The sequence below is a fragment of the Oncorhynchus mykiss genome, chromosome 20 (genome assembly GCF_057628025.1).
Source record: "Oncorhynchus mykiss isolate SJ-2025 chromosome 20, ASM5762802v1, whole genome shotgun sequence".
Taxonomy (NCBI): domain Eukaryota; kingdom Metazoa; phylum Chordata; class Actinopteri; order Salmoniformes; family Salmonidae; genus Oncorhynchus; species Oncorhynchus mykiss.
In genome coordinates, this window is record NC_143041.1 from 4,320,438 (window position 1) to 4,345,505 (window position 25,068).

Genomic DNA, 25,068 nt, shown 5'->3' on the forward strand with positions numbered 1-25,068 from the left:
ACTTCTCTGTGTAACCAACGCATGCACACATGGTAAAGTATCACTCGAGTCCAACAAAATGGGATATAACTTTGCGGGAAAAAGTTTAGAATTACACAATGTCATGTGTAAAACATCTAAAGACCTGCATCACTATACTGAGAGTGTTGCCGTTTCTAAAACGACGTATTTGGGTGTTATTGGAGCCTTTGTTCATGTTTTAGCCGTGCCCTGGTAGTGCAGAATGAGCATGAGGGACTATATTGCTGGTTGGGGTAAGTTTCTCAAAACCAAGGGACTCTTCTCTAACATGCTATTTACATAAAACATTTAGATTTGGTTGAAAAATATGAACTTTACCTTTAAGTATTGATAAATGAGGAACAATAAAATGACAGTGGTATTGCTCTGTTGCATTTCCCAGGAAAAGTGTTCCTGGACTTTAAGGTAGAGCTCGAGGAGGTGTACAAGATCTACTGTCAGAACCACGATGACGCCATTTCTCTCCTGGAAATGTACGAGAAGGACGAGAGCATCCAGAGACACGTGCTGGAGTGCCTGGAGAAACTCAGGTGACTACACACAAACAGAGCAGATTTAAAGCCTGAGAGAGAGACCACAGTCCCGTCCAGAAGCCCATACCACCATGGGCAGATCTGAAAGAATTGGATAAGTATAAGCAATATGGCAAAATTTCCACCTGAGGGAAATTTAGAGGTACTACCACATTGCTTGAACCAATCCGACTATTTCAGATCTACATAGGTGTCTAAGGGGTAGAAGTTATTGTTTTTTGGGACAAGGCCAATAAGTGCTATCAGGTCAATTCCATTTTAATGCAATGCATTTGGCAGATAAATAGTCATTCAAATTAAGGTTTTAAAACTACAATTTTCAATTAGGAATATTTTATTTTATTTCATTGTAATTTCAGTTAACTTCCTGATTTCACTGGAATGAGTGACATTGACTCCAACTCTGCTTTCACCAATGTATAGTGCCTTCTTTTTTCCCTCTCCTCTTTTTCAAAATGCTGGATGCCACCAGTATTCTGTTCCCTACATGTACCCAGTCATTTCACATAAATGTAGAAGAAGAAAAGGAGACGAGGAAGAAACTTCCGATTGTTGAGAAATACCCCATGGTTGCGTCACAATTCTTAACTCTTACGTAACCTCAACCCATCCTTTCTTTGCTTTGGATTGAAACCAGTTTTTTTGTTTACCAGCAACCATGAATGAACAGACACAAGGAAAGGGAGTTATATTCCAAAGAGAATTGGGACGTACTAAAACAAAGCATTGTTTAATGAGACATTGTGCCATTATGTACTATTGCATGTGAATTGATAGAGAAACCTTACTCACCCTTCTGCAATGAGTGGCGTGTTTGTGTGTGAGCCTGTCTACTTGTGACATCAACATCTAGAAAATAATTCTACATTGACCAAATGGATGCACCATGTTGTTGAAAATGGATTGTAATGGAAACCGTATTGTTGTCATAGAAATCTCACCTCATTGAGGTTGAGAGATGGAATACTTTGTACTGGGTTTTTAGACTTATGGAATAGAATAGCCTGATCACATTCTCTTTGTACTGGGTTTTTAGACGTATGGAATAGTATAGCCTGATCACATTCTCTTTGTACTGGGTTTTTAGACTTATGGAATAGAATAGCCTGATCACATTCTCTTTGTACTGGGTTTTTAGACTTATGGAATAGTATAGCCTGATCACATTCTCTTTGTACTGGGTTTTTAGACTTATGGAATAGAATAGCCTGATCACATTCTCTTTGTACTGGGTTTTTAGACTTATGGAATAGTATAGCCTGATCACATTCTCTTTGTACTGGTTTTTTAGACTTAGACTGGATAGGCTATGAACAGAATATTAACAGCACTAGGTACTCATGCTACCACTAGAGTGAAATATGTATGTGAGCCTGTGTATGAAGGACTTATTATTGCATATTACAAGCAATGATGACCATTGGGCAACCGGAGGAAAATCTTTGCATATCTTTAATGTAGCTAGATTCTTGCCTCTATTGATTGAGCTCGGATTTGGTCATGGTAGAAGAAATCTGCCTAGCAACTAGTAATGCCTTGATTTAAATGAATCTGAGTAGAGTGGAGCTACTTTGCCATGCTTCCATACTTTGAACTCATCTCGAGCATAGGCATCGAGATCATTTGGCCTTATACCCCTAAGCACACTCACGCACAAACACTATGTATGAGTAGTCCAATGCATGGGATGTCCTTTCTGTCCCAGTACATTGTAATCATGTGGAGTTTGAAGAATGTGCCCTGCCTAGTTTCACCTCTCCAGTCTTGTTTCACCCAGTCTTTCAGCAGAGACTAGGGCTAACACCGTTTTGTTTATCCACTAGTGTGCTGGTGTGGGCTTTGTTTGAAGAAAGATACTATGATTCATTTAAAAAGAAGGGCCTGGGCAACGGCGTTCTGTGTTCAACTTGGCTCAACTTTCTTCACAATTGCCTAGAATACATGTCGTAAGTAAGCTTGATGTACGAGTATACACCCTGAAAAGAGGGCCTTACCTAGGGCTGTGACCATATTACCGCCACACCGGCAGTCATGAGTCATGACCGCAGTCAAGTTCCATGTGACCGTTGAGTCATGTTAATCTCCTTTTATGCACTCTGGACATGCGTTGATAGTGCCTGACCATCAGGTCGCGAATGGCCTCGTACTCAGGGCTCTATTGTCCCTCCATCAGGTCGCGAATGGCCTCGTACTCAGGGCTCTATTGTCCCTCCATCAGGTCCTAATGGCCTGGTACTCAGGGCTCTATTATCCCTCCATCAGGTCGCTAATGGCCTCGTACTCAGGGCTCTATTGTCCCTCCATCAGGTCGCGAATGGCCTCGTACTCAGGGCTCTATTGTCCCTCCATCAGGTCGCTAATGGCCTCGTACTCAGGGCTCTATTGTCCCTCCATCAGGTCCTAATGGCCTGGTACTCAGGGCTCTATTGTTCCTCCATCAGGTCGCTAATGGCCTCGTACTCAGGGCTCTATTGTCCCTCCATCAGGTCGCTAATGGCCTCGTACTCAGGGCTCTATTGTCCCTCCATCAGGTCGCTAATGGCCTCGTACTCAGGGCTCTATTGTCCCTCCATCAGGTCGCTAATGGCCTCGTACTCAGGGCTCTATTGTCCCTCCATCAGGTCGCTAATGGCCTCGTACTCAGGGCTCTATTGTCCCTCCATCAGGTCGCGAATGGCCTCGTACTCAGGGCTCTATTGTTCCTCCATCAGGTCGCGAATGGCCTCGTACTCAGGGCTCTATTGTCCCTCCATCAGGTCGCGACTGGCCTCGTACTCAGGGCTCTATTGTTCCTCCATCAAGTCGCGAATGGCCTCGTACTCAGGGCTCTATTGTCCCTCCATCAGGTCACGAACGGCCTCGTACTCAGGGCTCTATTGTCCCTCCATCAGGTCCTAATGGCCTCGTACTCAGGGCTCTATTATCCCTCCATCAGGTCGCGAATGGCCTCGTACTCAGACCTCTACTGTCCCTCTAACCATTCTGACATCAAAGCAAATGCAGTCAAACATCAAACACTTATCACCAAAACAGTATCTACATGTTTTGACCTCAAAAACCACGTTTCTATCACACCATTTAATGCGGATGAATTACCTGATGCATCAACAAAGTGGCGACCGGGCTGATGGAAACATGAAATGCCGGGACCGTTTTATACATGGTCCCGGCAGACAATCTTTCTATTCAACATGGTAGGATGTTTTTGTGTCTGTAACATTAATTACGTGAGAAATGGTGACGGAAACGCCTTAATATTGATATAATAACCATCATATCGAAGTAAACTTGGAGTCACACAATGATATGCTGTGTGGTCCTCTCACTACGACTCGGGAAACCGTACAGTTTATTAGGCTACAAATTAAATAAATTGTGTTGAACTTCACAGGTTGGTGAATGTGCAACGTGATGAGCTTGATGCTCCTTTCCAATAAATATCAAGGGTCTTATTCTGGTGACATGATGATCAATGCTTGGCTGCCTTTTGACAAATACAAATCATATCGCTCTTTTGTCCATAATAATCTCATCGTGTAGGTAGCTTACCTGCACTGTATTTGCAAGCTGTTGGCTAGAGCGCATGTGCCAAGACCAGAGTGGGCACGTTTGCCCTATAACGCAACAGTTTTTGTGACAAAAACACCAATAAAGTTGAAAATGCAATGGAAACCCATTTAACTTGTATTTTTAATTTGGTACATGGGAATTTAACAGTAAAAGTCATCACACACAGGCTTTTATCCACAAAAAGTAAGTTTGATGGAAGCATCTCTGGAGAGAAAATGTGCATATTGTTTTATGCAAAAACTATATATATTAGCATGAAAATCTATCGCAAATTAGATGGAAACCTAGCTACTGTGATGATCAGTTTGAAGAAAGAAGTTCAAGAATAGGTTGAAACTGAGTGGAAAACATAGTCGTTGTGGATGCTGATTCTAAGCCAAACACAACTAAATGGACAGCGCTTCAAAGGTGATTATTCATTCGGCAACACGTTTTACTTGACACCCAGTGGCATAACACATTATGGCAACGGTCATAATGTCGTGGAAATTCTTCCACAGGGACACTCAAAGTCAATCTTAAATGAATCATTCTTTATTTGTTAGCGCACTTGTTGGTTGGAAAGGATGCAGTGCCTTAGACAGCTGTGCAACTCTGTGTACTACAACTTGTGCTACAACAACAGCCGTTGCTATAGCATTGGACAGTTTATTAACTCTAACTTGGATTCATGGATTTCTGCAGTTGAACTACGAACTTTAAAGCTCTTAAAATTAGCACTCCAGGGTGAAGTTTCCTCTTGGTACAGATCTAGGAACAGCTCTCCTTCCCCCAATCCTAACCTTAACCATTGGTGAAGGAAATGGAAAACTGACCCAATATCAGCATGTAGGGGCAACTTTACCCTACACCCAAAGTTGGCACTACAGTATATGTTACAAGGGTATGCAAGGCTAGATTAGAAAAGTGTATCCTCTCATAATTGAGTGTAGCATCGAAATTGACATTGACATTTAATGTAGTGTATTTTGTTCAAGATTTAAGTGGATTTGACACTGCAGGTTGTATGACTTCTGTACGGTTTACTGCTGTGTTTCCTAAGGTTGTTTGTGTGATCCTCCCAAAGCCTGGAATGTAGCTGTGGTCTTTGAGATGAACAATACCAACTTTCCTATCACATCTTAGTGCTAATAAACTCTTAACTGCTAGACAATAGCAGTGACTGTCTGTTAGGGATTACTGGACAGGAAGTTATAATGTCAAAGACCCTTTATGCTCTTTAGCCAAGCTTTATAATGTCTTCTGTATGTGTTCTTGTCTCACTCTCACTCTCCCCATCCCTCTGCTTCTCCCACCCTCTTCCCCATCCCAGGGCGGTGTATCGCGACTGGTAAGTCTCCCTAAAGAGTGTTGCTATGATATCTGCATGAGAAACCGCCGGACTGCATGACTGTGGCTCACTAACCCCAAAATAAGCTTTGTCTACATGTGTTTTCTCCTTTAATAGTTTTAAAGCTGGTGTGTGTGTGCTGAACATGTTTATATTACTTAGAAGCACTTGATTTAAAGTGCCTTCAGAAAGTGTTCATACCCCTTGTTACAGCCTGAAATCAAAATGGAATAAATATTGATTTTTCCTCACCCATCTACACACAATACCCTATAATGACAGTCAAAACATGTTTTTATAAATGTTTTCAAATTTAGAGAAAATTAAATACAGATATATAGAGGGGAGAACAAGTATTTGATACACTGCCGATTTTGCAGGTTTTACTTACAAAGCATTTGCAGGCTTTACTTACAAAGCATGTAGAGGTCTGTCATTTTTATCATAGGTACACTTCAACTGTGAGAGACAGAATCTAAAACAAAAATCCAGAAAATTACATTGTATGATTTTTAAGTAATTCATTTGCATTTTATTGCATGACAATCCATCAGGCCACTATGAGGTCTACCTGTGTTGATTCTAAGCTTCCTGGAGCAACCTGAAGTGGTTTAATTGACGTGTTTTGATATACCCAACCTGCAGTTTGTGAAATACACCGCATTCAACCCTGTGTAAATCAGTCGTTTCTTAACGTAAAGACTTAAAACGCAGGATTCCGTAAGAGCCTACCCCAATGAGGATATGTGTTCAAGTTCAGCTTCCTGTGTCAACTGGAAGTGCCCCTATGGAGACCACTATGCTCTTGGACTCTTTCAACACTCTAGAGATTGTTTTATACCCTTCCCCAGATATATGCCTCATCAGAATTCTATGTCGGAGCTCTACGGGCAGTTCCTTGGACTACATGGTATAGTTTCTGCTCTGACATGCACTGTCAACTGTTGGACCTTATATAGACAGGTTAATTTATCCTAAATCATGTCCAAACAATTGAATTGGCCACAAGTGGACTCCAATCAAGTTGTAGTGACATCTCAAGGATGATCCAAGAAAATGGGGATGCACCTGAGCTCAATTCATAACAAAGGGTTGTGAATACTTACAGAAATATCTCATTTATATATTTCATTTTTATTTTTGTATTTTTTTAACTTTGTCATTATTGGGTATTGTGTGTGAGAAATAAATAAATGTAATACATTTTAATTCAGGCTGTAACAAAGAAAAATGTGGAATAAATTTAAGGGGTATTAATACTTTCTGAAGGCACTTCTAGCTTGCCTCGGGTCTAGGGGGGCAGGGTTTGCAAATATGATACTATTCCATTAGTTCCATTGTATCGGGGGAGTTTAATCAAGCACACCTTAAGTATTTGAGAGAAAGCAAATACTATTTTGGCACAAGTCTGGAGCTCACACAATGTGCTGCTGTGTTTTATGCTCTGTGTGTGTATGTGCATCTGTGTTTACTGTTGTGACTGCCTTTGGTAAAGTGAAATGTTGACTTCTGTTTTGTGGGACCAGTTTTCTAAGGGCCAACAAAGATTGTTGTTGGTGACTGAACAGACATAGTGGAGTACAGTAGTAATCCCTTCACCATTTACGTATGGACAATATTTTATTAACTGAAATAATCTACTTTAAGATATTCATCAGAAAATTGCTTTTAAAGCTAATAATTTATTTATTATTTTGAAATAAATTCTTTACCCCCTTTTCTCCCCAATTTCGTGGTATCCAATTGTTAGTAGTTACTATCTTGTCTCATCGCTACAACTCCCGTACGGGCTCGGGAGAGACGAAGGTCGAAAGCCATGCGTCCTTCAAAACACCCTGGAAGCCAGCCGCACCAATGTGTCGGAGGAAACACTGTACCTGGCGACCTGGTTAGCGTGCACTGCGCCCAGCCCGCCACAGGAGTCACTAGTGCGCGATGAGACAAGGATATCCCTACCGGCCAAACCCTCCCTAACCCGGACAACGCTAGGCCAATTGAGACTCTCTGGCTGCCTGGAACCCAGACTCTCTGGTGGCACAGCTAGCAGTGCCCTAGACCACTGCGCAACCCGGGAGGCCCCCAGCTAATAATTTAACATTCAAAATATACAGATCTTCATTTGCTTTGCTGTAATTAGCTTTACATATAGTATCTTACCTATAGATTAAATATCAATCATTGAATCCTGTGTAAGGTTGCCTAAGTAGCTCAGTAAGTCAGTAAAGGTGGATGTTATATAGTTACTGGACACATGTTGAGTCCCTCCATTTCCACATGAGTCTCATCATTCAAATATGTGCACTTTTGATGATAATGATTGAATGGCCAGCACATTCCTTACATTCACAATATATACAAAAGTATGTGGACACCGCTTCAAATGAGCCGATTTGGCTATTTCAGCTACACTCGTTTCTGACCGGTGTGTAAAATCGAGCACACAGCCATGCAATTTCCATAGAAAAACATTGGCAGTAGCCTTACTGAAGAACTCATAGGATACCACCACTCATAGGATACCACCTTTCCAACAAGCCCTGCTAGAGCTGCCCGGTCAACTGTAAGGGCTGTTATTGTGGAATGTCTAGGAGCAACGATGGCTTAGCCGTGAAATTGTAGGCCACACAAGCTCATAGAACGGGAACGCCGGGTGCTGAAGCACCAAAAAATTGGTTGCAACACTACCACTACTCCTTGGTTGCAACATTACCACTACTACCACTACTCCTTGGTTGCAACACTACCACTACTCCTTGGTTGCAACACTACCACTACTACCACTACTCCTTTGTTGAAACACTACCACTACTACCACTACTCCTTTGTTGAAACACTACCACTACTACCACTACTCCTTGGTTGCAACACTACCACTATTACCCCTACTCCTTGGTTGCAACACTACCACTACTACCACTACTCCTTGGTTGCAACACTACCACTACTACCACTACTCCTTGGTTGCAACACTACCACTACTACCACTACTCCTTGGTTGCAACACTACCACTACCGATCACTACTCCTTGGTTGCAACACTACCACTGCCGATCACTAGTTCCAAACGGCCTCTGGAAGCAACGCCAGCACAACAACTGTTTGTTGGATCGTCATGAAATGGGTGTCCATGGCCGAGCAGCCTCACGCACACAAGCCTTAGATCATTGTGCGCAATGCCAAGTGTCAGCTGGAGTGGTGTAAAGCTTGCCGCCATTGAACTCTGGAGCAGTGGAAATGCGTTCTCTGGAGTGATGAATTACGCTTCACCATCTGGCAGTCCGACGGACGAATCATCTGGGTTTGACGGACACCAGAACACTACCTGTCCCAATGCATAGTGCCAACTGTAAAGTTTGGTGGAGGAGGAATAACGGTGTGGGGCTGTTTTTCATGGTTCTTGCTAGGCACCTTAGTTCCAGTGAAGGGAAATCTAAATGCTACAGCATACAATGAAATTGTAGCGATTCTGTGCTTCCAACTTTGTGGCAACAGTTTTGGGGAGGCCCTTTCCTGTTTCAGCATGACAATGCCTCTTAGCACAAAGCGGTTTGCTGAGATTGGTGTGGAAGAACTTGATTGGCTAGCACAGAGCCCTGACTTCAACCCCGTCGATCACCTTTGGGATGAATTGAAACGCAGACTGTGAGCCAGGCCTGTTCACCCAACATCAGTACCCAACCTCACTTATGCTCTTGTGGCTGAATGGAAGGAAATCCCCACAGCAATGTTCCAACATCTAGTGGAAAGCCTTCCCAGAAGTGTGGAGGCTGTTGAAGCAGCAATGTTCCTACATCTAGTGGAAAGCCTTCCCAGAAGTGTGGAGGCTGTTGAAGCAGCAATGTTCCAACATCTAGTGGAAAGCCTTCCCAGAAGAGTGGAAGCTGTTATAGCAGCAATGTCCCAACATCTAGTGGAAAGCCTTCCCAGAAGTGTGGAGGCTGTTATAGCAGTAATGTTCCAACATCTAGTGGAAAGCCTTCCCAGAAGTGTGGAGGCTGTTGAAGCAGCAATGTTCCAACATCTAGTGGAAAGCCTTCCCAGAAGTGTGGAGGCTGTTATAGCAGCAATGTTCCAACATCTAGTGGAAAGCCTTCCCAGAAGTGTGGAGGCTGTTATAGCAGCAATGTTCCAACATCTAGTGGAAAGCCTTCCCAGAAGTGTGGAGGCTGTTATAGCAGCAATGTTCCAACATCTAGTGGAAATCCTTCCCAGAAGAGTGGAGGCTGTTGAAGCAGCAAATGGGGGAACAACTCCATATTAATGTCCATGATTTTGGAAGGAGATGTTCGACATGCAGGTGTCCACATACTTTTGGTCATATAGTGCATGTAGGGCCCTATAAAATCTGTGATGTGGAGAACGTGGAAGGAATCATGAAATTTAGACATTAAAAAGGAATTCAACAATATTCAAAAATGTATTGAACTTAGTTGGGAATCAACTAAATGTATTGAACTTAGTAGGGAATCAACTAAATGTATTGAACTTAGCAGGGAATCAACTAAATGTATTGAACTTAGTAGGGAATCAACTAAATGTATTGAACTTAGTAGGGAATCAACTAAATGTATTGAACTTAGTAGGGAATCAACTAAATGTATTGAAAATGTATTAATTTGCAGAATGCATCAGTGATTGGTATTTCCTACAACTCTCTGAAGAGGCATTGAGAATTCCCCCTATCTGTGTATGTGCGGTGCGTGCATCTACAACTTTGTGTAGCATTTAGTGATGATGTTAATGAGAAGTCTTCTGGTAGATGGAAAGGCTTTCCCAAAAACCTTCCCAAAAATTAAATGTTAACTACACTGAACAAAAATATAAATGCAACATGTAAAGTGTTTCATGAGCTGAAATAAACGATCCCTGAAATTTTCCATATGCACAAAAAGCTAATTGATCTCATATTTTGTGCACACATTTGTTTACATTCCTGTTAGTGAGCATTTCTCCTTTGCCAAGATAATCCTTCCACCTGACAGCTGTGGCATATCAAGAAGCTGATTAAACATCATGGTCATTACACAGGTGCACCTTGTGGTGGGGACAATAAAAGGCCACTCTAAAATGTGCAGTTTTGTCACACAACAGAATGCCACAGATGTTTCAAGTTTTGAGGGAGTGTGCAATTGGCATGCTGACTGCAGGAATGTCCACCAGAGCTGTTGCCAGAAAATGTAATGCACATTTTTCTACCATAAGCCGCCTCCAATGTCGTTTTAGAGGATTTGTCTGTACATCTAACTGGCCTCACAACCACACACCACGTATGTGTATGGGGTCATGTGGGTGTACGGTTTGTTGATGTCAACGTTGTGAACAGAGTGCCCCATGGTGGCGGTGGGGTTATGTTATGGGCAGGCTCAAGCTATGGACAACGAACACAATTCATTTTATCAATGGCAATTTGAATGCACAGAGCTACCGTGACGAGATCCTGAGGCCCATTGCCGTGCCATTCATCCGCCGCCATCACCTCATGTTTCAGCATGATGATGCACGGCCCCATGTCACAAGGATCTGTACACAATTCCTGGAAGCTTCCATGGCATGCATAATCACCAGACATGTCACCCATTGAGCAAGTTTGGGATGCTCTGGATCGACGTGTAGGACAGCGTGTCCCAGTTCCCACCAATATCCAACAACAAAAAACAAAGACATGTCACAAATTGAGTTCCTGCCCATGTCCAGTAACTTCTCACCCTCTTCAATGGCTGTGACAACATTCCACAGGCAACAATCACTGCATGAAGCTAATGGTGGTCACACCAGATACTGACTAGTTTTATGATCCACGCCCACAGGTATCTGTGACCAACAGATGCATATCTGTATTCCCAGTCATGTGAAATGCATAGGTTAGGGCCTAATTAATTGATTTAAATTGACTGATTTCCTTATATGAACTGTAACTCAGCAAAATCTTTCAAATTATTGCATGTTGCGTTTATTTTTTTCAGTATACGAAGTAGCCTATTCTTACCTGGCAGAATGATACCCACTGGAATGATCCAAATAATCATGGTATTTGTTTTGCAAACTCTACCATCAAATGACTAAACTCTACAAAAACACAGCTAAACAAAATCTTGCTAGGAATTAAGGGGTAATCCAGAACTCAGAAGTGTTCTGCTGGTGTGGTTTGTTCTGGACTTAGAACATCACATTTAGGTTTTTTTTCTATTAAAAAAGTGCATTTTAGAGGGGAAAATGGACACCTGGGACATCATTAAGGAGAAAACTGAATTTGGGGGAAAAATACTAATACTTTTACAGGGCCCTACAGTACATATGCACTTGTAACTGGATCAATGGCACAAATGTGAGCGTGTGTTCAGTGTCATTGATGAAGGGCAGTGGTCACCAACCTTTTCTCAGTCAAGATCACTTCCGGAGTCTCAATGCAAGCCGATATCTACCACGCAGATTTTTTTATCTATAGGCCCAATACGTCATCACTGCATATTGGCTAAGCTTGAATTGCCCTGCCGATGTTGTTCTTTTCAGACCATTTTGAAATGATATGTTTTTGTAAAGTTTGGTATATGATCACACTGGTAATATAAATGTTTTTGTATTACTTGTGAGGCACAGCTGAGTGAGCATAATGATTTCCTTTTTTCCTGGATCGATGGCCTGCATCTGAGGGTCAGACTGAGGAGAGGGAGAGAGCAGTGGTGAGGCTACCTCGAGAAAAGGGAAACAGTCTTCCAGCTGATGGCAAAACTCTAGTCGCACTGCATTATTGCTGCCTCACGCGCTAATTCATGTTGTTAGCTACCCCTATGAACAGAAATATTCCTCGATTATTAAAAAAAAGACAAGCCGCAAAATAATAACAATGCAACTTATGTAATTCATTGCAGATGCAGTGCTGTGTGAGTGGAAGTAGGGAGAAAGTGCATTTTATGGATTATAAGTGTTGATAGTGCTGAATAGCGACTTAAACATAACATAAAAACAGCAGCTTTTCGCTGTATTCGTTGAGTCTCTAGTCATGATTTTAAATGTTTTGAAATCTCACAGTATCGACTTTGCTGTGCATTCGAGTCTTCCTTTTAGTCAGATGTTCAAGGAAACTGTGCAGACACGGTAATCTGAGCTATCTGATTGGCCAGTGTTAGGCCTATATTGTAGGTGCACTTGATTTGCTCTCTAGGCCTACCGGGTATCGTTGGGTTTTTTACATAAATGTTTGGTTGACTAGGAATACCTTGGAAATCGACCGGTTGGTGACCACTGATATAGGGCATCACTTGGCGAGGGACGTGTCAAGTGATGTCAGAGTTGGTGGGTGTAGCCAGCATGGTTTGTGGTTGTGTCCCTTCCCAAAGTGACTGGTGGGTGTAGCCAGCTTGGTTTGTGGTTGTGTCCCTTCCCAAAGTGACTGGTGGGTGTAGCCAGCTTGGTTTGTGGTTGTGTCCCTTCCCGAAGTAACTGGTAGGTGTAGCCAGCTTGGTTTGTGGTTGTGTCCCTTCCCGAAGTGACTGGTGGGTGTAGCCAGCTTGGTTTGTGGTTGTGTCCCTTCCCGAAGTGACTGGTGGGTGTAGCCAGCTTGGTTTGTGGTTGTGTCCCTTCCCGAAATGACTGGTGGGTGTAGCCAGCTTGGTTTGTGGTTGTGTCCCTTCCCGAAGTGACTGGTGGGTGTAGCCAGCTTGGTTTGTGGTTGTGTCCCTTCCCGAAGTGACTGGTGGGTGTAGCCAGCTTAGTTTGTGGTTGTGTCCCTTCCCGAAGTGACTGGTGGGTGTAGCCAGCTTGGTTTGTGGTTGTGTCCCTTCCCGAAGTGACTGGTGGGTGTAGCCAGCTTGGTTTGTGGTTGTGTCCCTTCCCGAAGTGACTGGTGGGTGTAGCCAGCTTGGTTTGTGGTTGTGTCCCTTCCCAAAGTGACTGGTGGGTGTAGCCAGCTTGGTTTGTGGTTGTGTCCCTTCCCAAAGTGACTGGTGGGTGTAGCCAGCTTGGTTTGTGGTTGTGTCCCTTCCCGAAGTGACTGGTGGGTGTTCCAAAGCATCTCTTGCTCACATTCTAATTCTCTCTCTGTTTTGAATTTCAATCCTGTCCTTTCCCATTTCTCCTCACTCCTCCTTTACCTTCAAACTCTCTCTCTCTGTATTTCTCCATCCCCAATCCTCACCACCTTTCTCTCAATCTCCTTCCTATTATCCCCCCTCTCAGGGGGAAGACCAACTACATCAACCTGGGTTCATTCCTGATCAAGCCGGTGCAGAGGGTGATGCGGTACCCACTGCTACTAATGGAGCTGCTGAGTGCCACGCCCGAGTCTCACCACGACAGGCCCCTACTGGCCCAGGCACTGCTGTCCATCAAAGAGATCAATGTCAACATAAATGAATACAAGAGGAGGAAGGACCTGGGTATGAGCAAACGCCTGTACACGCTGGTCCCCTTCCAAAACTGAAGTTGGAGACCCTTGCTTTAGTTTACTAGTGTATTTAGCAACAGTTTTTAACTCATGTGTCCCCTTCTGTCCACAGTGCTCAAGTACAGGAAAGGGGACGAGGACACCCTCATTGACAAGATCTCCAAGCTGAGCATGCACTCCATCATTAAGAAGTCCAACCGCGTGAGCAGCCACCTCAAACATCTCACCGGGATCTCCCCCCAGGTATGGCTAAAGGTTGACCAAAGATGACCTCCATGGTCACAATACATTTGTCCATGACTACATTGATTGAGTGTAAAATAGAAGTGGCCGTAAGTCTCACTATGTCTGTCACATACATCTTTAAACATCTCTAAACTAGCGGCAGTCTTCCCTTTGCACTCCTATTTGAATTTGGACTGGTGATGAAATCTGTAGTTGCTGATGATTCTCCACCCCCTTTTCTTCAGATCAAAGATGAGGCGTTTGATGAGGCAGAGAAGAGGTTCCGACTCCAGGAGAGACTCATCAAGTCCTTCATCAGGGACATCTCTCTGTACCTGCAGCATATTCGGGTAAATAGTAATATCCTACTACATACAGTCACACTATAGTATGTAGAATCACACTTCAAACGCATTCATTCACATACAAGTGAGTTGGTCATTCAAATACAAGCATTCAGAATGAATGCAAGCAGAAGACTGGGCTCCCGAGTGGCGCAGCGGTCTAAATCACTGCATCATAGCAGCGGCTGTTGTCAAGTTGTAGTACACCTGAGTTGCACAGCGGTCTAAGGCACTGCATCTCAGTACAAGAGGCGTCACTAAGGTCCCTGGTTTGAATCCAGGCTGTATCACATCCGGCCGTGATTGGGAGTCCCATAGGGCGGTGCACAATTGACCCAGCGTTGTCCTGGTTTGGCCTGGGTAGGCCGTCATTGTAAATAAGAATTTGTTCTTGACTGACGTGCCTAATTAAATAAAGGTTAAGTGAATAAAATAAAGATATGTGCATGTCAAAAAGCACATATAATGGATGGTATGCACGATTGCTAATGTTCAATCACTATCAGCGATACCCACCTAGACTGTTTCTACTGTAAACTTGCTCCAAAATGGACTTTTGACCAGGGTTTTCTTCCTTCGGGCATACAACTGAAAACTATTTTTAAAAAGTCCCTTTTTGCCTCAGTCCATTTTCTTCCAATTGGTGCCTAATGAACACGACCCAGATCAATCACTCTTCTTCTATCATGTCATCGGCTGGCCCATGTGTTGACTGGCGTGTGTGTTGTCCAATAGGAATCGGCCTCAGTGAAGGTGCTGGCTGCTATCAGTTTCTGTGACATCTACACAGACCGGAGCCAGCTGGACCCTGAACGATTCCAGAGAGCCCACCGTTCCATTAGCGACAAGCAGTTCCCCCACTTTGTGAGTGTTGACATCCAATTTTGTTCTAATCATAAGACCGTTATGAAGCATGTCCCAATATAGAAAACAAGCTAAAAGGTTCTTCCCTTTCCCGTGTGTGTGTGTACATGTGCGTGTATGTGTGTAAGCAGAAGGAGCGAGCGGAAGCCTTGGTCATCTTCCCTCTCACCCAGCTTCTGCTCATGTTTGCCGGGCCCCACAAGCTCATTCAGAAGCGCTTTGACAAGCTGCTGGACTACGACAACTGCAAGGAGCGTGCTGAGCGCCTCAAAGACCGCCGCGTCCAGGACGAGCTGCAGGCGGCACGCAACAACTACGAGGCGCTCAATGCCCAGCTGTTGGACGAGCTGCCCAAGTTTCATCGTGCTGCTGAAGACCTGTTTACTGGCTGTGTGAGAGCCTTTGCACAGGCCCAGAGAGATTTTACCAAGCTAACGCTAGGGCAGCTGCAGCCTTTGCTACAGGTAAGTGTGTGTGTGTGTGTGTGTGTGTGTGTGTGTGTGTGTGCGCACGCGCTAGAGGGTGACATTATGTTGGGACCTGCATGCCATATTTATTCTAAATCAAATTCAGGACAGGACATGTTGGACACCACAGGCATGGACAATACAGGAATTATTACAATATATATTTTTTGTATTCTTGATATTCAGAATTCAACTTTTGAGTGCAGAGTGCTAGAGGTATTATAGTATTACAGTATCCATGCGTTATTGGCATAATTGATCTAGCTCCCAGCTGAGTGAATGGCATCTGCATGAGACCACATTAATTTCTAGTTAATGTCTTACTGGCACACAAGGGTTACTGCTGGCTTTAGTAACTAGTGTCTATTGCTTTTTCTCACTCTTGATTCTCTCTTGCTCCAGTTATCATGCATTGGGGGCAATGAGGGGAACCTGATATCATTGTTCCAAGAGGAGTATGGTAGAGTCCTCCAGCTTCTACAGCGCTTCAGCTTCTGCCAAGAGAGCCTCCCACCCTCCACCTCCACACGCAAGCCTCTTGACAAGAAGACCCTGGAGAAACAGACCTCCAAGAAGCAGTTGCAGGGACCGGTGAGTGTTTCTGCTTACCTAGATGCCAGTTCCACTTGGCATAATAATGATATATAATGATGTACTAATGGTGTTGAATGTCTGTTTCTCTCTCTTGATATCTTAGCCTAACTACATCCTGCAGACAGATGAGCAGAGAGCAGGACTGTTGGCCCGGTACGGCCCAGAGAAACTCTTCCAGGCGGAGAGGAACTTTAACGCGGCCCAGGAGTTGGACGTGTCCATATTAGTGGGAGACATGGTGGGCGTCATCAAACAACAGGACCCCATGGGTAGCAACAACCGCTGGCTCATCGATAACGGGGGTAAGTATGGGGTGCAACACAAGAAGCAGAGCTATTGAGATGGACAATATTGGTTGGGAAATAATGGGGCTGTAGGTACTCTACAAAATCATGTGGTGACAATAGATAGTTTTGCGGACTTATTTGATTGTACGTGCTTGTTCCGATCCCAAAACCCTTGACTGCAGACTGTAAAATAAAGTGTAACTTGCTATTTTTGTTTACACTGAAGTTGGTTGGTGGTAGTAGAACTCATTGATTAGTGTCGTATAGTGTGAAAATTAATGCGATTCTGCATTGGCATGATTGCTGATCAGTGATTAATTCATATTTTTTCTCTCTGCAGTCTCCAAGGGCTTTGTGTACAGCTCCTTCCTGAAACCCTACAACCAACGCAGGAGCCAATCGGATGTCTCCATTGAGAGCCAGTCCTCCAATGAGTCAGGCTATGGTGGCTCATCCCCTGTGTTCTCCCGCCAGAACAGTAACAGCACGCTGACCTTCAACCAGGAAACGTCAGTCGTCAGCTTCTCCACTGCTCCTCACACAAGCCACTCCTCACCCCGCCCCAACCTTGACCTAAACCAGGACCCCACCCTCTCCCGCAGAACTCACCACAGAGACACTCCCTCGCCAAACCGCAATCCTGCAGACTCCCCCAGAAATCCCTCCAATCACCGGGACCTGTTGGACCCAGCGCTCCGAAACTCCCCCAATCACAGAGACATTACAGACCCCACCTACCGACAGTCCTCTAATCACAGGGACTCATTCGACTCAAGTAAAACAACAACAACCAATCACAAGGAGCTGTCTGACTCTTCGGAGACAGAATCTTGTTCTTCACACAGAAACAACCGTTTGGGTCTATCTCAGAGATCTGGCCCAACTGAGGCGGCCCTCGGCTCGTACCAACGGAATGGAGACTTTGGTGGTCAGAGGAGGTCCCCATACTCAAGGGATGAGTTCATTGAACCAGAGGCGGAGCCCAAACCTGAGCTAGAGTCAGAGCTCGATGGGCATCAGGTATGACGGGCCTACAATAGGACTGTGAAATAAAGTCTGTTATTAGAGGAATGTAGATAAATCAGTCATTTGATAAATGGTTATGTTGTGTATTTATTATGTTGGAATAGGTTTTCAATTATTCCTCAAAAAATTATTGTTTGAAACCATCTTGAATGCAGTATTATAATTTTACATTATTCCTTTGTTCAGACATTGTTAACAGAAGACAATCTAATAATTTTTTCATTCTAGATTTACTATGCCATCTACTCATTCACTGCCCGCTGTGCTAACGAGCTGAGCATCTCGGCCAATCAGCGTGTCCGCATCCTGGAGTTCCAGGACATGAACGGCAACAGCGAGTGGTGGCTCGGTGAGGCGGGGGGCAGGCGAGGCTACATCCCCTCCAACTATATTCGCAAGTCTGAGTACACCTGAAAAATTCCCCTGGGGGAAGGTGCCTCCTAACCCCCAAAGTCAGAGCCCCCACACTAGAATGAGCTCACCCCGTGATAGCAGACTGCTCTCCAGACTCCAAACAACAACAAACATACAAACAAACACTTAAACAAATGACCAAACCATCAACAGGATATCTGGTGCCTTAATATTGAAGGGGATCTGTGGTTGAGGTTTTATTTGGGGGGGGGTGCTCTACCGTGCTGCTGATCTACTTCTTTGAAAGTTGTTAAATGACTATACTGTATTTATAGACTTTTTTCATTTTTGTTACTACTTGGGAGTGTCTCTTCTCTTTTCCCTCATATGCTGTGATACACTTGTGAGTTGCCCAGTCTCAGAACCAAATACTCTGGGTCTATAGAGTTGGTTATATGTTAGATAACCTCATTGGGGAAGCTTATTGGGCTGTGAGTTAGGAATTTGAAGGGGTTTGGTTCAGACTTCAAAACTCAAATATCCTGAGGCCTAAACTCAGACAAGACTTCCAGTATAACATTTCAAGTGTGTGTATGTAATTTAGAGCATTACCCTACAAAGTGAACAGTGAGACGAGGATGATAATGATTTTGTGCAGTATATAATCTACTTGTGAGACACTGGTGCTACATTCCAATTCTCGACCCTTCTCCCGAAGTGTGCACCCATTCACTCCCCCTCGTGGATTTAAAAGGAATGGACTGGTGTGAGGAATATTTTGGTGGAAACTCTCCAGCCGTGCTTGCACCAATCCAATGCTTTTAAATGAATGGGGGGGGGTGAACGAGTGCACACTTCTGGAGAAGGGTAGCGAATCGGAACCCAGCCCAGGTTAAAAACCGCCAGTATTGTGAGTATGAAGTGGCCTTGAGAAGCAGGTTGGGTTTAGAGCAGTAGAGGCTGCTGAGGGGAGGATGAATCATAATAATGTCTGGAACGGAGCCAATGGAATGGCATCAAACACGGAAACCATGTGTTTGATGTATTTGATACCATTCCACCTATTCCACTTCAGCCATTACCACGAGCCCGTCCTCCCCAATTAAGGTGCCACCAACCTCCTGTGGTTTAGAGCATTGAACACTATTGTGGGTTGATCAAAAGGTAATATCTACTGTAAGTGTAGATTCCAACCTAAAGCCCATAAAAAATGTAAATAATCACAAACATGCTCTTATTTAAATTTCAAAAATCAAAAGAACAAATCGAGGATTGCAGCACTCCTTTAAAATGATCTGTTTGTAGTTTGAATCTGAATGCAATGGTTCTGTAGCTCCATTCAACTGGGTTTGACAGAGTGTTTAAAAGCTGAGGGTGATGAAAGGTTTTCCTATAGTGAGGGTGGGAGTTTAACCAATAGGGACAAAGACGATCTGTCTCTGATTGGTCTCTCGCTCTCCTCATACATATACGGTACCAGTCAAACGTTTGTTCACACCAACTCATTCCAGGGTATTTCTTTATTTTACCATTTTCTTCATTGTAGAATAGTAGTGAAGACATCAAAACTATGAAATAACACATATGGAATCATGTAGTAACCAAAAAAGTGTTAAATAAATCAAAATATATTTTATATTTGAGATTCTTCAAAGTAGCCACCCTTTGCCTTCATGACAGCTTTGCACACTCTTGGGATTCTCTCAACCAGATTCATTTTTAAAAGCACATTTGTGGAATTGCTTTCCTACTTAATGCGTTTGAGCCAATCAATTGTGACAAGATAGGGAGGGGGTGGTATACAGTAGATAGCCCTATTTGGTAAAATACCAAGTCCATATTATGGTAAGAACAGCTCAAATAAGCAAAGTCAAACTTTTTTGGTTACTACTTCATAGTTTTGATGTCTTCACTATTATTCTACAAATGTAGAAAATAGTAAAACTAAAGAAAAACCCTTGACTGAGTAGGTGTGTCAACTTTTGACTGGTACTGTATATCATGCTGTATATTGAGAATGTATTACTTACTGCACTCCATTGTCAAGTGATGTTTTCATTGGAATAAAAAAGAAAATCAGCTTAGCTGGAAAATATCCCTTGAGCTCTGTGTGTTTACTTCATTGTTATGGGCTGCTTGTTGCGTGTTCACCCTTTCCTACAAACCAGGCTCCTAGAACGTGAAGGCAGACTCTTTGTCCCGGCTGTATGACACAAAGGAGCGGCCCATGGATCCCATTCCCATACACCCCACCTCCTGCCTGGTGGTGCCAGTAGTGTGGGAGTTGGACGCAGACATTGAGCAGGCGTTACGTGCAGAGCCCATGTCCCATCTGCTGTTCGTGACTGGTTGATCTATTGGGTCCACACGTCACCCTCCTCTGGTCATCCTGGGGTCGGTCAAACAGTGCGCTGTTTGAGCAGGAGGTACTGGTGGTCTACCTTGGCTAAGGACGTGAGGGTTTATGTTTCCTCCTGCTCTGTGTGCGCCCAGTGTAAGGCTCCTAGGCACCTGCCCAGAGGGAAGCTACACCCCTTACCCGTTACACAACGGCCTTGGTCACACCTGTCAGTGGATTTCCTTACCAATCTTCCCCCCTCACAGGGTAACACCACGATCCTGGTCGTTGTGGATCGGTTCTCTAAGTCCTGTCATCTCCTCCCTCTGCCTGGTCTCCCTACGGCCCTACAGACTGCGGAGGCTATGTTAACATATGTCTTCCGGCACTACGGGGTGCCTGAGGATATAGTGTCTTATCGAGGTCCCCAGTTCACGTCTAGGGTCTGGAAGGCGTTCATGGAATGTCTGGGGGTCTCGATCAGCCTTACTTCAGGGTTTCAGTCGAGAGTAATGGGCAGGTGGAGAGAGTAAACCAGGATGTGGACAGGTTTCTGCGGTCCTATTGCCAGGACCGGTCGGGGGAATGGGCGGCGTTCGTGCCCTGGTCCGAGATGGCACAGAACTCGCTTCGCCACTTCTCCACTAACCTTTCTCCCTTCCAGTGCGTACCGGGGTACCAGCCGGTTCTGGCGTGGGCCGTGCTGCACCAAAAAGAGAACGCAGACCGTCACCGCAGTGAGGCCCCGGTGTTCGCACCGGGGGACCGGGCCTGGCTCTCGACCCGAAACTTGCCCCTCCGCCTGCCCTGCCGGAAGCTGGGTCCACGGTTTGTGGGGACATTTAAATTCCTGAGGAGAGTGAACAAGGTTTGTTATAGGTTACAGCTCCCCCGATTACCGTATTAACCCCTCGTTCCATGTGTCTCTCCTCAGGCCGGTGGGGGCTGGTCTGCTCCATGAGTCTGAGGTGCGGGAGGTTCCTCCGCCCCCTCTGGACATTGAGGGGGCCCCGGCGAACTCCGTTCGTTCCATAGTGGATTTGAGGTGTCGGGCGAGGGGCCTTCAGTATCTCGTGGAGTGAGAGGGGTACGGTCCGGAGGAGAGGCGTCGGGCGAGGGGCCTTCAGTACCTTGTGGAGTGGGAGGGGTACGGTCCGGAGGAGCGGTGCTGGGTTCCGGTCGAGGACGAGTTGGACCCTTCAATGCTGCAGGAGTTCCACCGTCTTCGTCTGGATCGCCCTGCGCCTCGCCCTCCGGGTCGCCCCTGAGGCAGGTGTCGGCGTGCTGCTGGAGCAGCACGTTAAGGGGGGGTACTGTCACGACTTCTGCCGACGTTGGTTCCTCTCCTTGTTCGGCGGTCGTTCAGAGATACTACTCCATGGCTATTCTAAACATTACAATGTTCTCATAGAGGAGGCAAATAAGGAAACACACAATTCTAGCCCTGTTATGGATTGTAATAATACAATACTTTTCTATCTATCTTCAAATATAACTAATTGAAACACAAAAGCACTAATTCAACATGGTGGAGATAAAAACACAGTAAACTGAAGGCACAGTATGTGTGGATGGATGGATGGTGTGGTGTGTGTTGGGAAAGTGTGGTGTTGAGTGAGAAAGGAAATGGCTGTATATCCCAAAACCAATGTATTTCTGTGAGCAGGGGTTGTGAGAAAGCTTTCAATGTTGTGCAGATGAGGGATGTACATTTTATAATGAATGAAACATCTTATTTATTTAGTTATTTAATGTTCTATCATGGTGGAACAGCATTTTAAAATATACATCTAATTTATTTATTTATGGTCCTATATTGATGGAACGGTCCACAACCCTATACCCTTGGCACCCACCTGAACAACCCAGATACTAAGGAGAAGACCCTATCTGTTTTAAGGGCCTGTTGTAAGCGGCCTGTATGCAGCCAAAATGTCGTCAGAGAATTTCTAGAGCAACACCGCCCCCTCAAAATTCTGAGCCTGCTTGGCAGGGTTGGTCTGGCAAAGCCAAAGCCCACAGAAGAGATAATAATATACATTTGTAATATACAAATACATAAATAAAACGGAAAAGTGGTTTGTGAATATGTATTCACCCCCTTTGCTATGAAGCCCTTAAATAATATATGGTACAACCAATTACCTTCAGAAGTCACATAATTAGTTTAATAAATCCACCTGTGTGCAATCTAAGTGTCACATGACCTGTCACATGATCTCAGTATATATACACCTGTTCTGAAAGGCCCCAGAGTCTGCAACAACACTAAGCAAGGGGCAACACCAAGCAAGCAGTTCCATGAAGACCAAGGAGCTATTCAAACAGGTCAGGGACAAAGTTGTGGAGAAGTACAGATCAGGGTTGGGTTATAAAAAAATATCAGAAACGTTGAACATCCCACATTAACTCCATGAGAAAAAAATTGAAAGAATATGGCACCACAACAAATCTGCCAAGAGAGGGCCGCCCACCAAAACCCACGGACCAGGCAAGGAGGGCATTAATCAGAGAGGCAACAAAGAGACCAAAGATAACCCTGAAGAAGCTGCAAAGCTCCACAGCAGAGATTGGAGTATCTGTCTATAGGACCACTTTAAGCCATACACTCCACCGAGCTGGGCCAGAAAAAAAGCAATTTCTTAAAGAAAAAAAACAAGAAAACATGTTTGGTGTTCGCCAAAAGGCAGGTGGGAGACTCCCCAAACATATGGAAGAAGGTACTCTGGTCAGGTGAGGTTAAAATTGAGCTTTTTGGCCATCAAGGAAAATGTTACGTCTGGCGCAAACCCAACACCTCCATAGCCAATTATGGAAAATAAAATAAAAAGGATTTTAAAAATATATGTTTTTTTATGGCTTTATAGTATAATACAATTCGAGGTGAGGGTGATGGAAATGCATTTGGCAGTTGATCTGCTTCTGTTCTGTGGGTGGCACTGTGTGTTCTTTTCGAAAGATGTAAAAATGTAACTTTTGCATTACCCTGTAGTTTACCAATAAAATGGTCTGACGGGGATGTGGACAAACACGGGTATACAAATCCCGAAGGAAAGAAATTCTCACTCCAATACATTTTTATAGAAAGTTAGCAAAAATAGATAAGATCTTGCTACCATGGAAAGGAAAATACCTATAAAATATACAAAATATATTTTGCACGCCCAATTTTTCAGTTTTGATTTGTTAAAAAGTTTGAAATATCCAATAAATGTCGTTCCACTTCATGATTGTGTCCCACTTGTTGTTGATTCTTCACAAAAAAATACAGTTTTATATCTTTATGTTTGAAGCCTGAAATGTGGCAAAAGGTCGCAAAATTCAAGGGGGCCGAATACTTTCGCAAGGCACTGTATATGGAATCCTGTAGTAACTAAAAAACTGTTAAACAAATCAAAATATATTGTATTTTTGAGATTCTTCAAAGTAGCCACCCTTTGCCTTGATGAAAGCTTTGCACACTCTTGGCATTTTCTCAACCAGCTTCATGTAGTCACCTGGACTACCTCATCTACAATGTAGAAAATAATAAAAAATAAAGAAAATCCCTGGAATGACTAGATATGCCCAAACATATGACTGGTACTGTATATTGGTCCATCCCTCCCAGACAAGACGAAGTAACCTATTAGCCTTCTCCCTCCGTTGGGCAAGTTTACCTATTTTAAGAACTTTGATTGGCTCAATCAATCAATCAAATGTATTTATAAAGCCCTTCTTACATCCGCTGATGTCACAAAGTGCTGTACAGAAACCCAGCCTAAAACCCCAAACAGCAAGCAATGCAGGTGTAGAAGCACGGTGGCTAGGAAAAACTCCCTAGAAAAGCCAGAACCTAGGAAGGAACCAGGCTATGAGGGGTGGCCAGTCCTCTTCTGGCTGTGCCGGGTGGAGATTATAACAGAACATGGCCAAGATGTTCAAATGTTCATAGATGACCATCAGGGTCAAATAAGAATAATCACAGTGGTTGTCGAGGGTGCAACACGTCAGCACTTCAGGAGTAAATGTCAGTTGGCTTTTCATAGCCAATCCTTCAGAGTATCTCTACCACTCCTGCTGTCTCTAGAGAGTTTAAAACAGCAGGTCTGGGACAGGTAGCATGTCCTTGCAGGTCTGGGACAGGTAGTAAGTCCTATGGAACCCTGAACAAGTCAGGGTTCCATAGCTGCATGCAGAACAGCTGAAACTGGAGCAGCAGCAGGGCCAAGTGGACTGGGAACAGCAAGGCCAGGTAGTCCTGAGGCATGGTCCTAGGGCTCAGGTCCTCTGAGAGAGAGAGAAAGAAAGAAAGAGAAAAATAAAATTATAGAGAGCATACTTAAATCCACACAGGACACCGGATAAGACAGGATAAATACTCCAGATATAACAGACTGACCCTAGCCCCCCGACACAAACTATTGCAGCATAAATACTGGAGGCTGAGACAGGAAGAGTCGGGAGACACTGTGGCCCCGTCCAATGCACAGCTACGAATACTGGAAACATAACTGTGCATTTCATGCTGGTCAGATGTTCATGTTAGAATAATGGTTAATTGGCTAAAGTTTTCTTATGGGAAAAGCTAACAGCTACTATGCTTAAACCTTTGTAAGTTTGGACCCATAGCATTTACTCCCAGTCCAGCTTTAAGTTCTTACCAGTGCATTGTCACAAAGCTGATCCTGCCAGACAAAGAAAACACAGTTTATCAAATACCAACTCAGTATATCAAGTTATTAGTGAGCAT

The 25,068-nt window shown here is 44.1% G+C and overlaps 1 protein-coding gene across 2 annotated transcripts in view; it reads left to right on the forward strand.

The window, feature by feature from the left end:
* Positions 1–20,093, forward strand: part of dnmbp (dynamin binding protein) — a 119,717-nt gene extending 99,624 nt beyond the window's left edge. For both annotated transcript variants that reach the window (XM_021575455.3, XM_021575456.3), the window contains 11 exons: positions 404–551; positions 5,437–5,454; positions 13,630–13,829; positions 13,950–14,080; positions 14,308–14,412; positions 15,142–15,270; positions 15,402–15,734; positions 16,140–16,328; positions 16,435–16,633; positions 16,959–17,638; positions 17,873–20,093. In XM_021575455.3, coding sequence (XP_021431130.3) covers positions 404–551; positions 5,437–5,454; positions 13,630–13,829; positions 13,950–14,080; positions 14,308–14,412; positions 15,142–15,270; positions 15,402–15,734; positions 16,140–16,328; positions 16,435–16,633; positions 16,959–17,638; positions 17,873–18,058 — 2,318 coding nt within the window. In that variant the 3' untranslated portion in view covers positions 18,059–20,093. The remainder of the gene's footprint in view (positions 1–403; positions 552–5,436; positions 5,455–13,629; positions 13,830–13,949; positions 14,081–14,307; positions 14,413–15,141; positions 15,271–15,401; positions 15,735–16,139; positions 16,329–16,434; positions 16,634–16,958; positions 17,639–17,872) is intronic.
* The last annotated feature ends 4,975 nt before the right edge of the window (positions 20,094–25,068 follow it).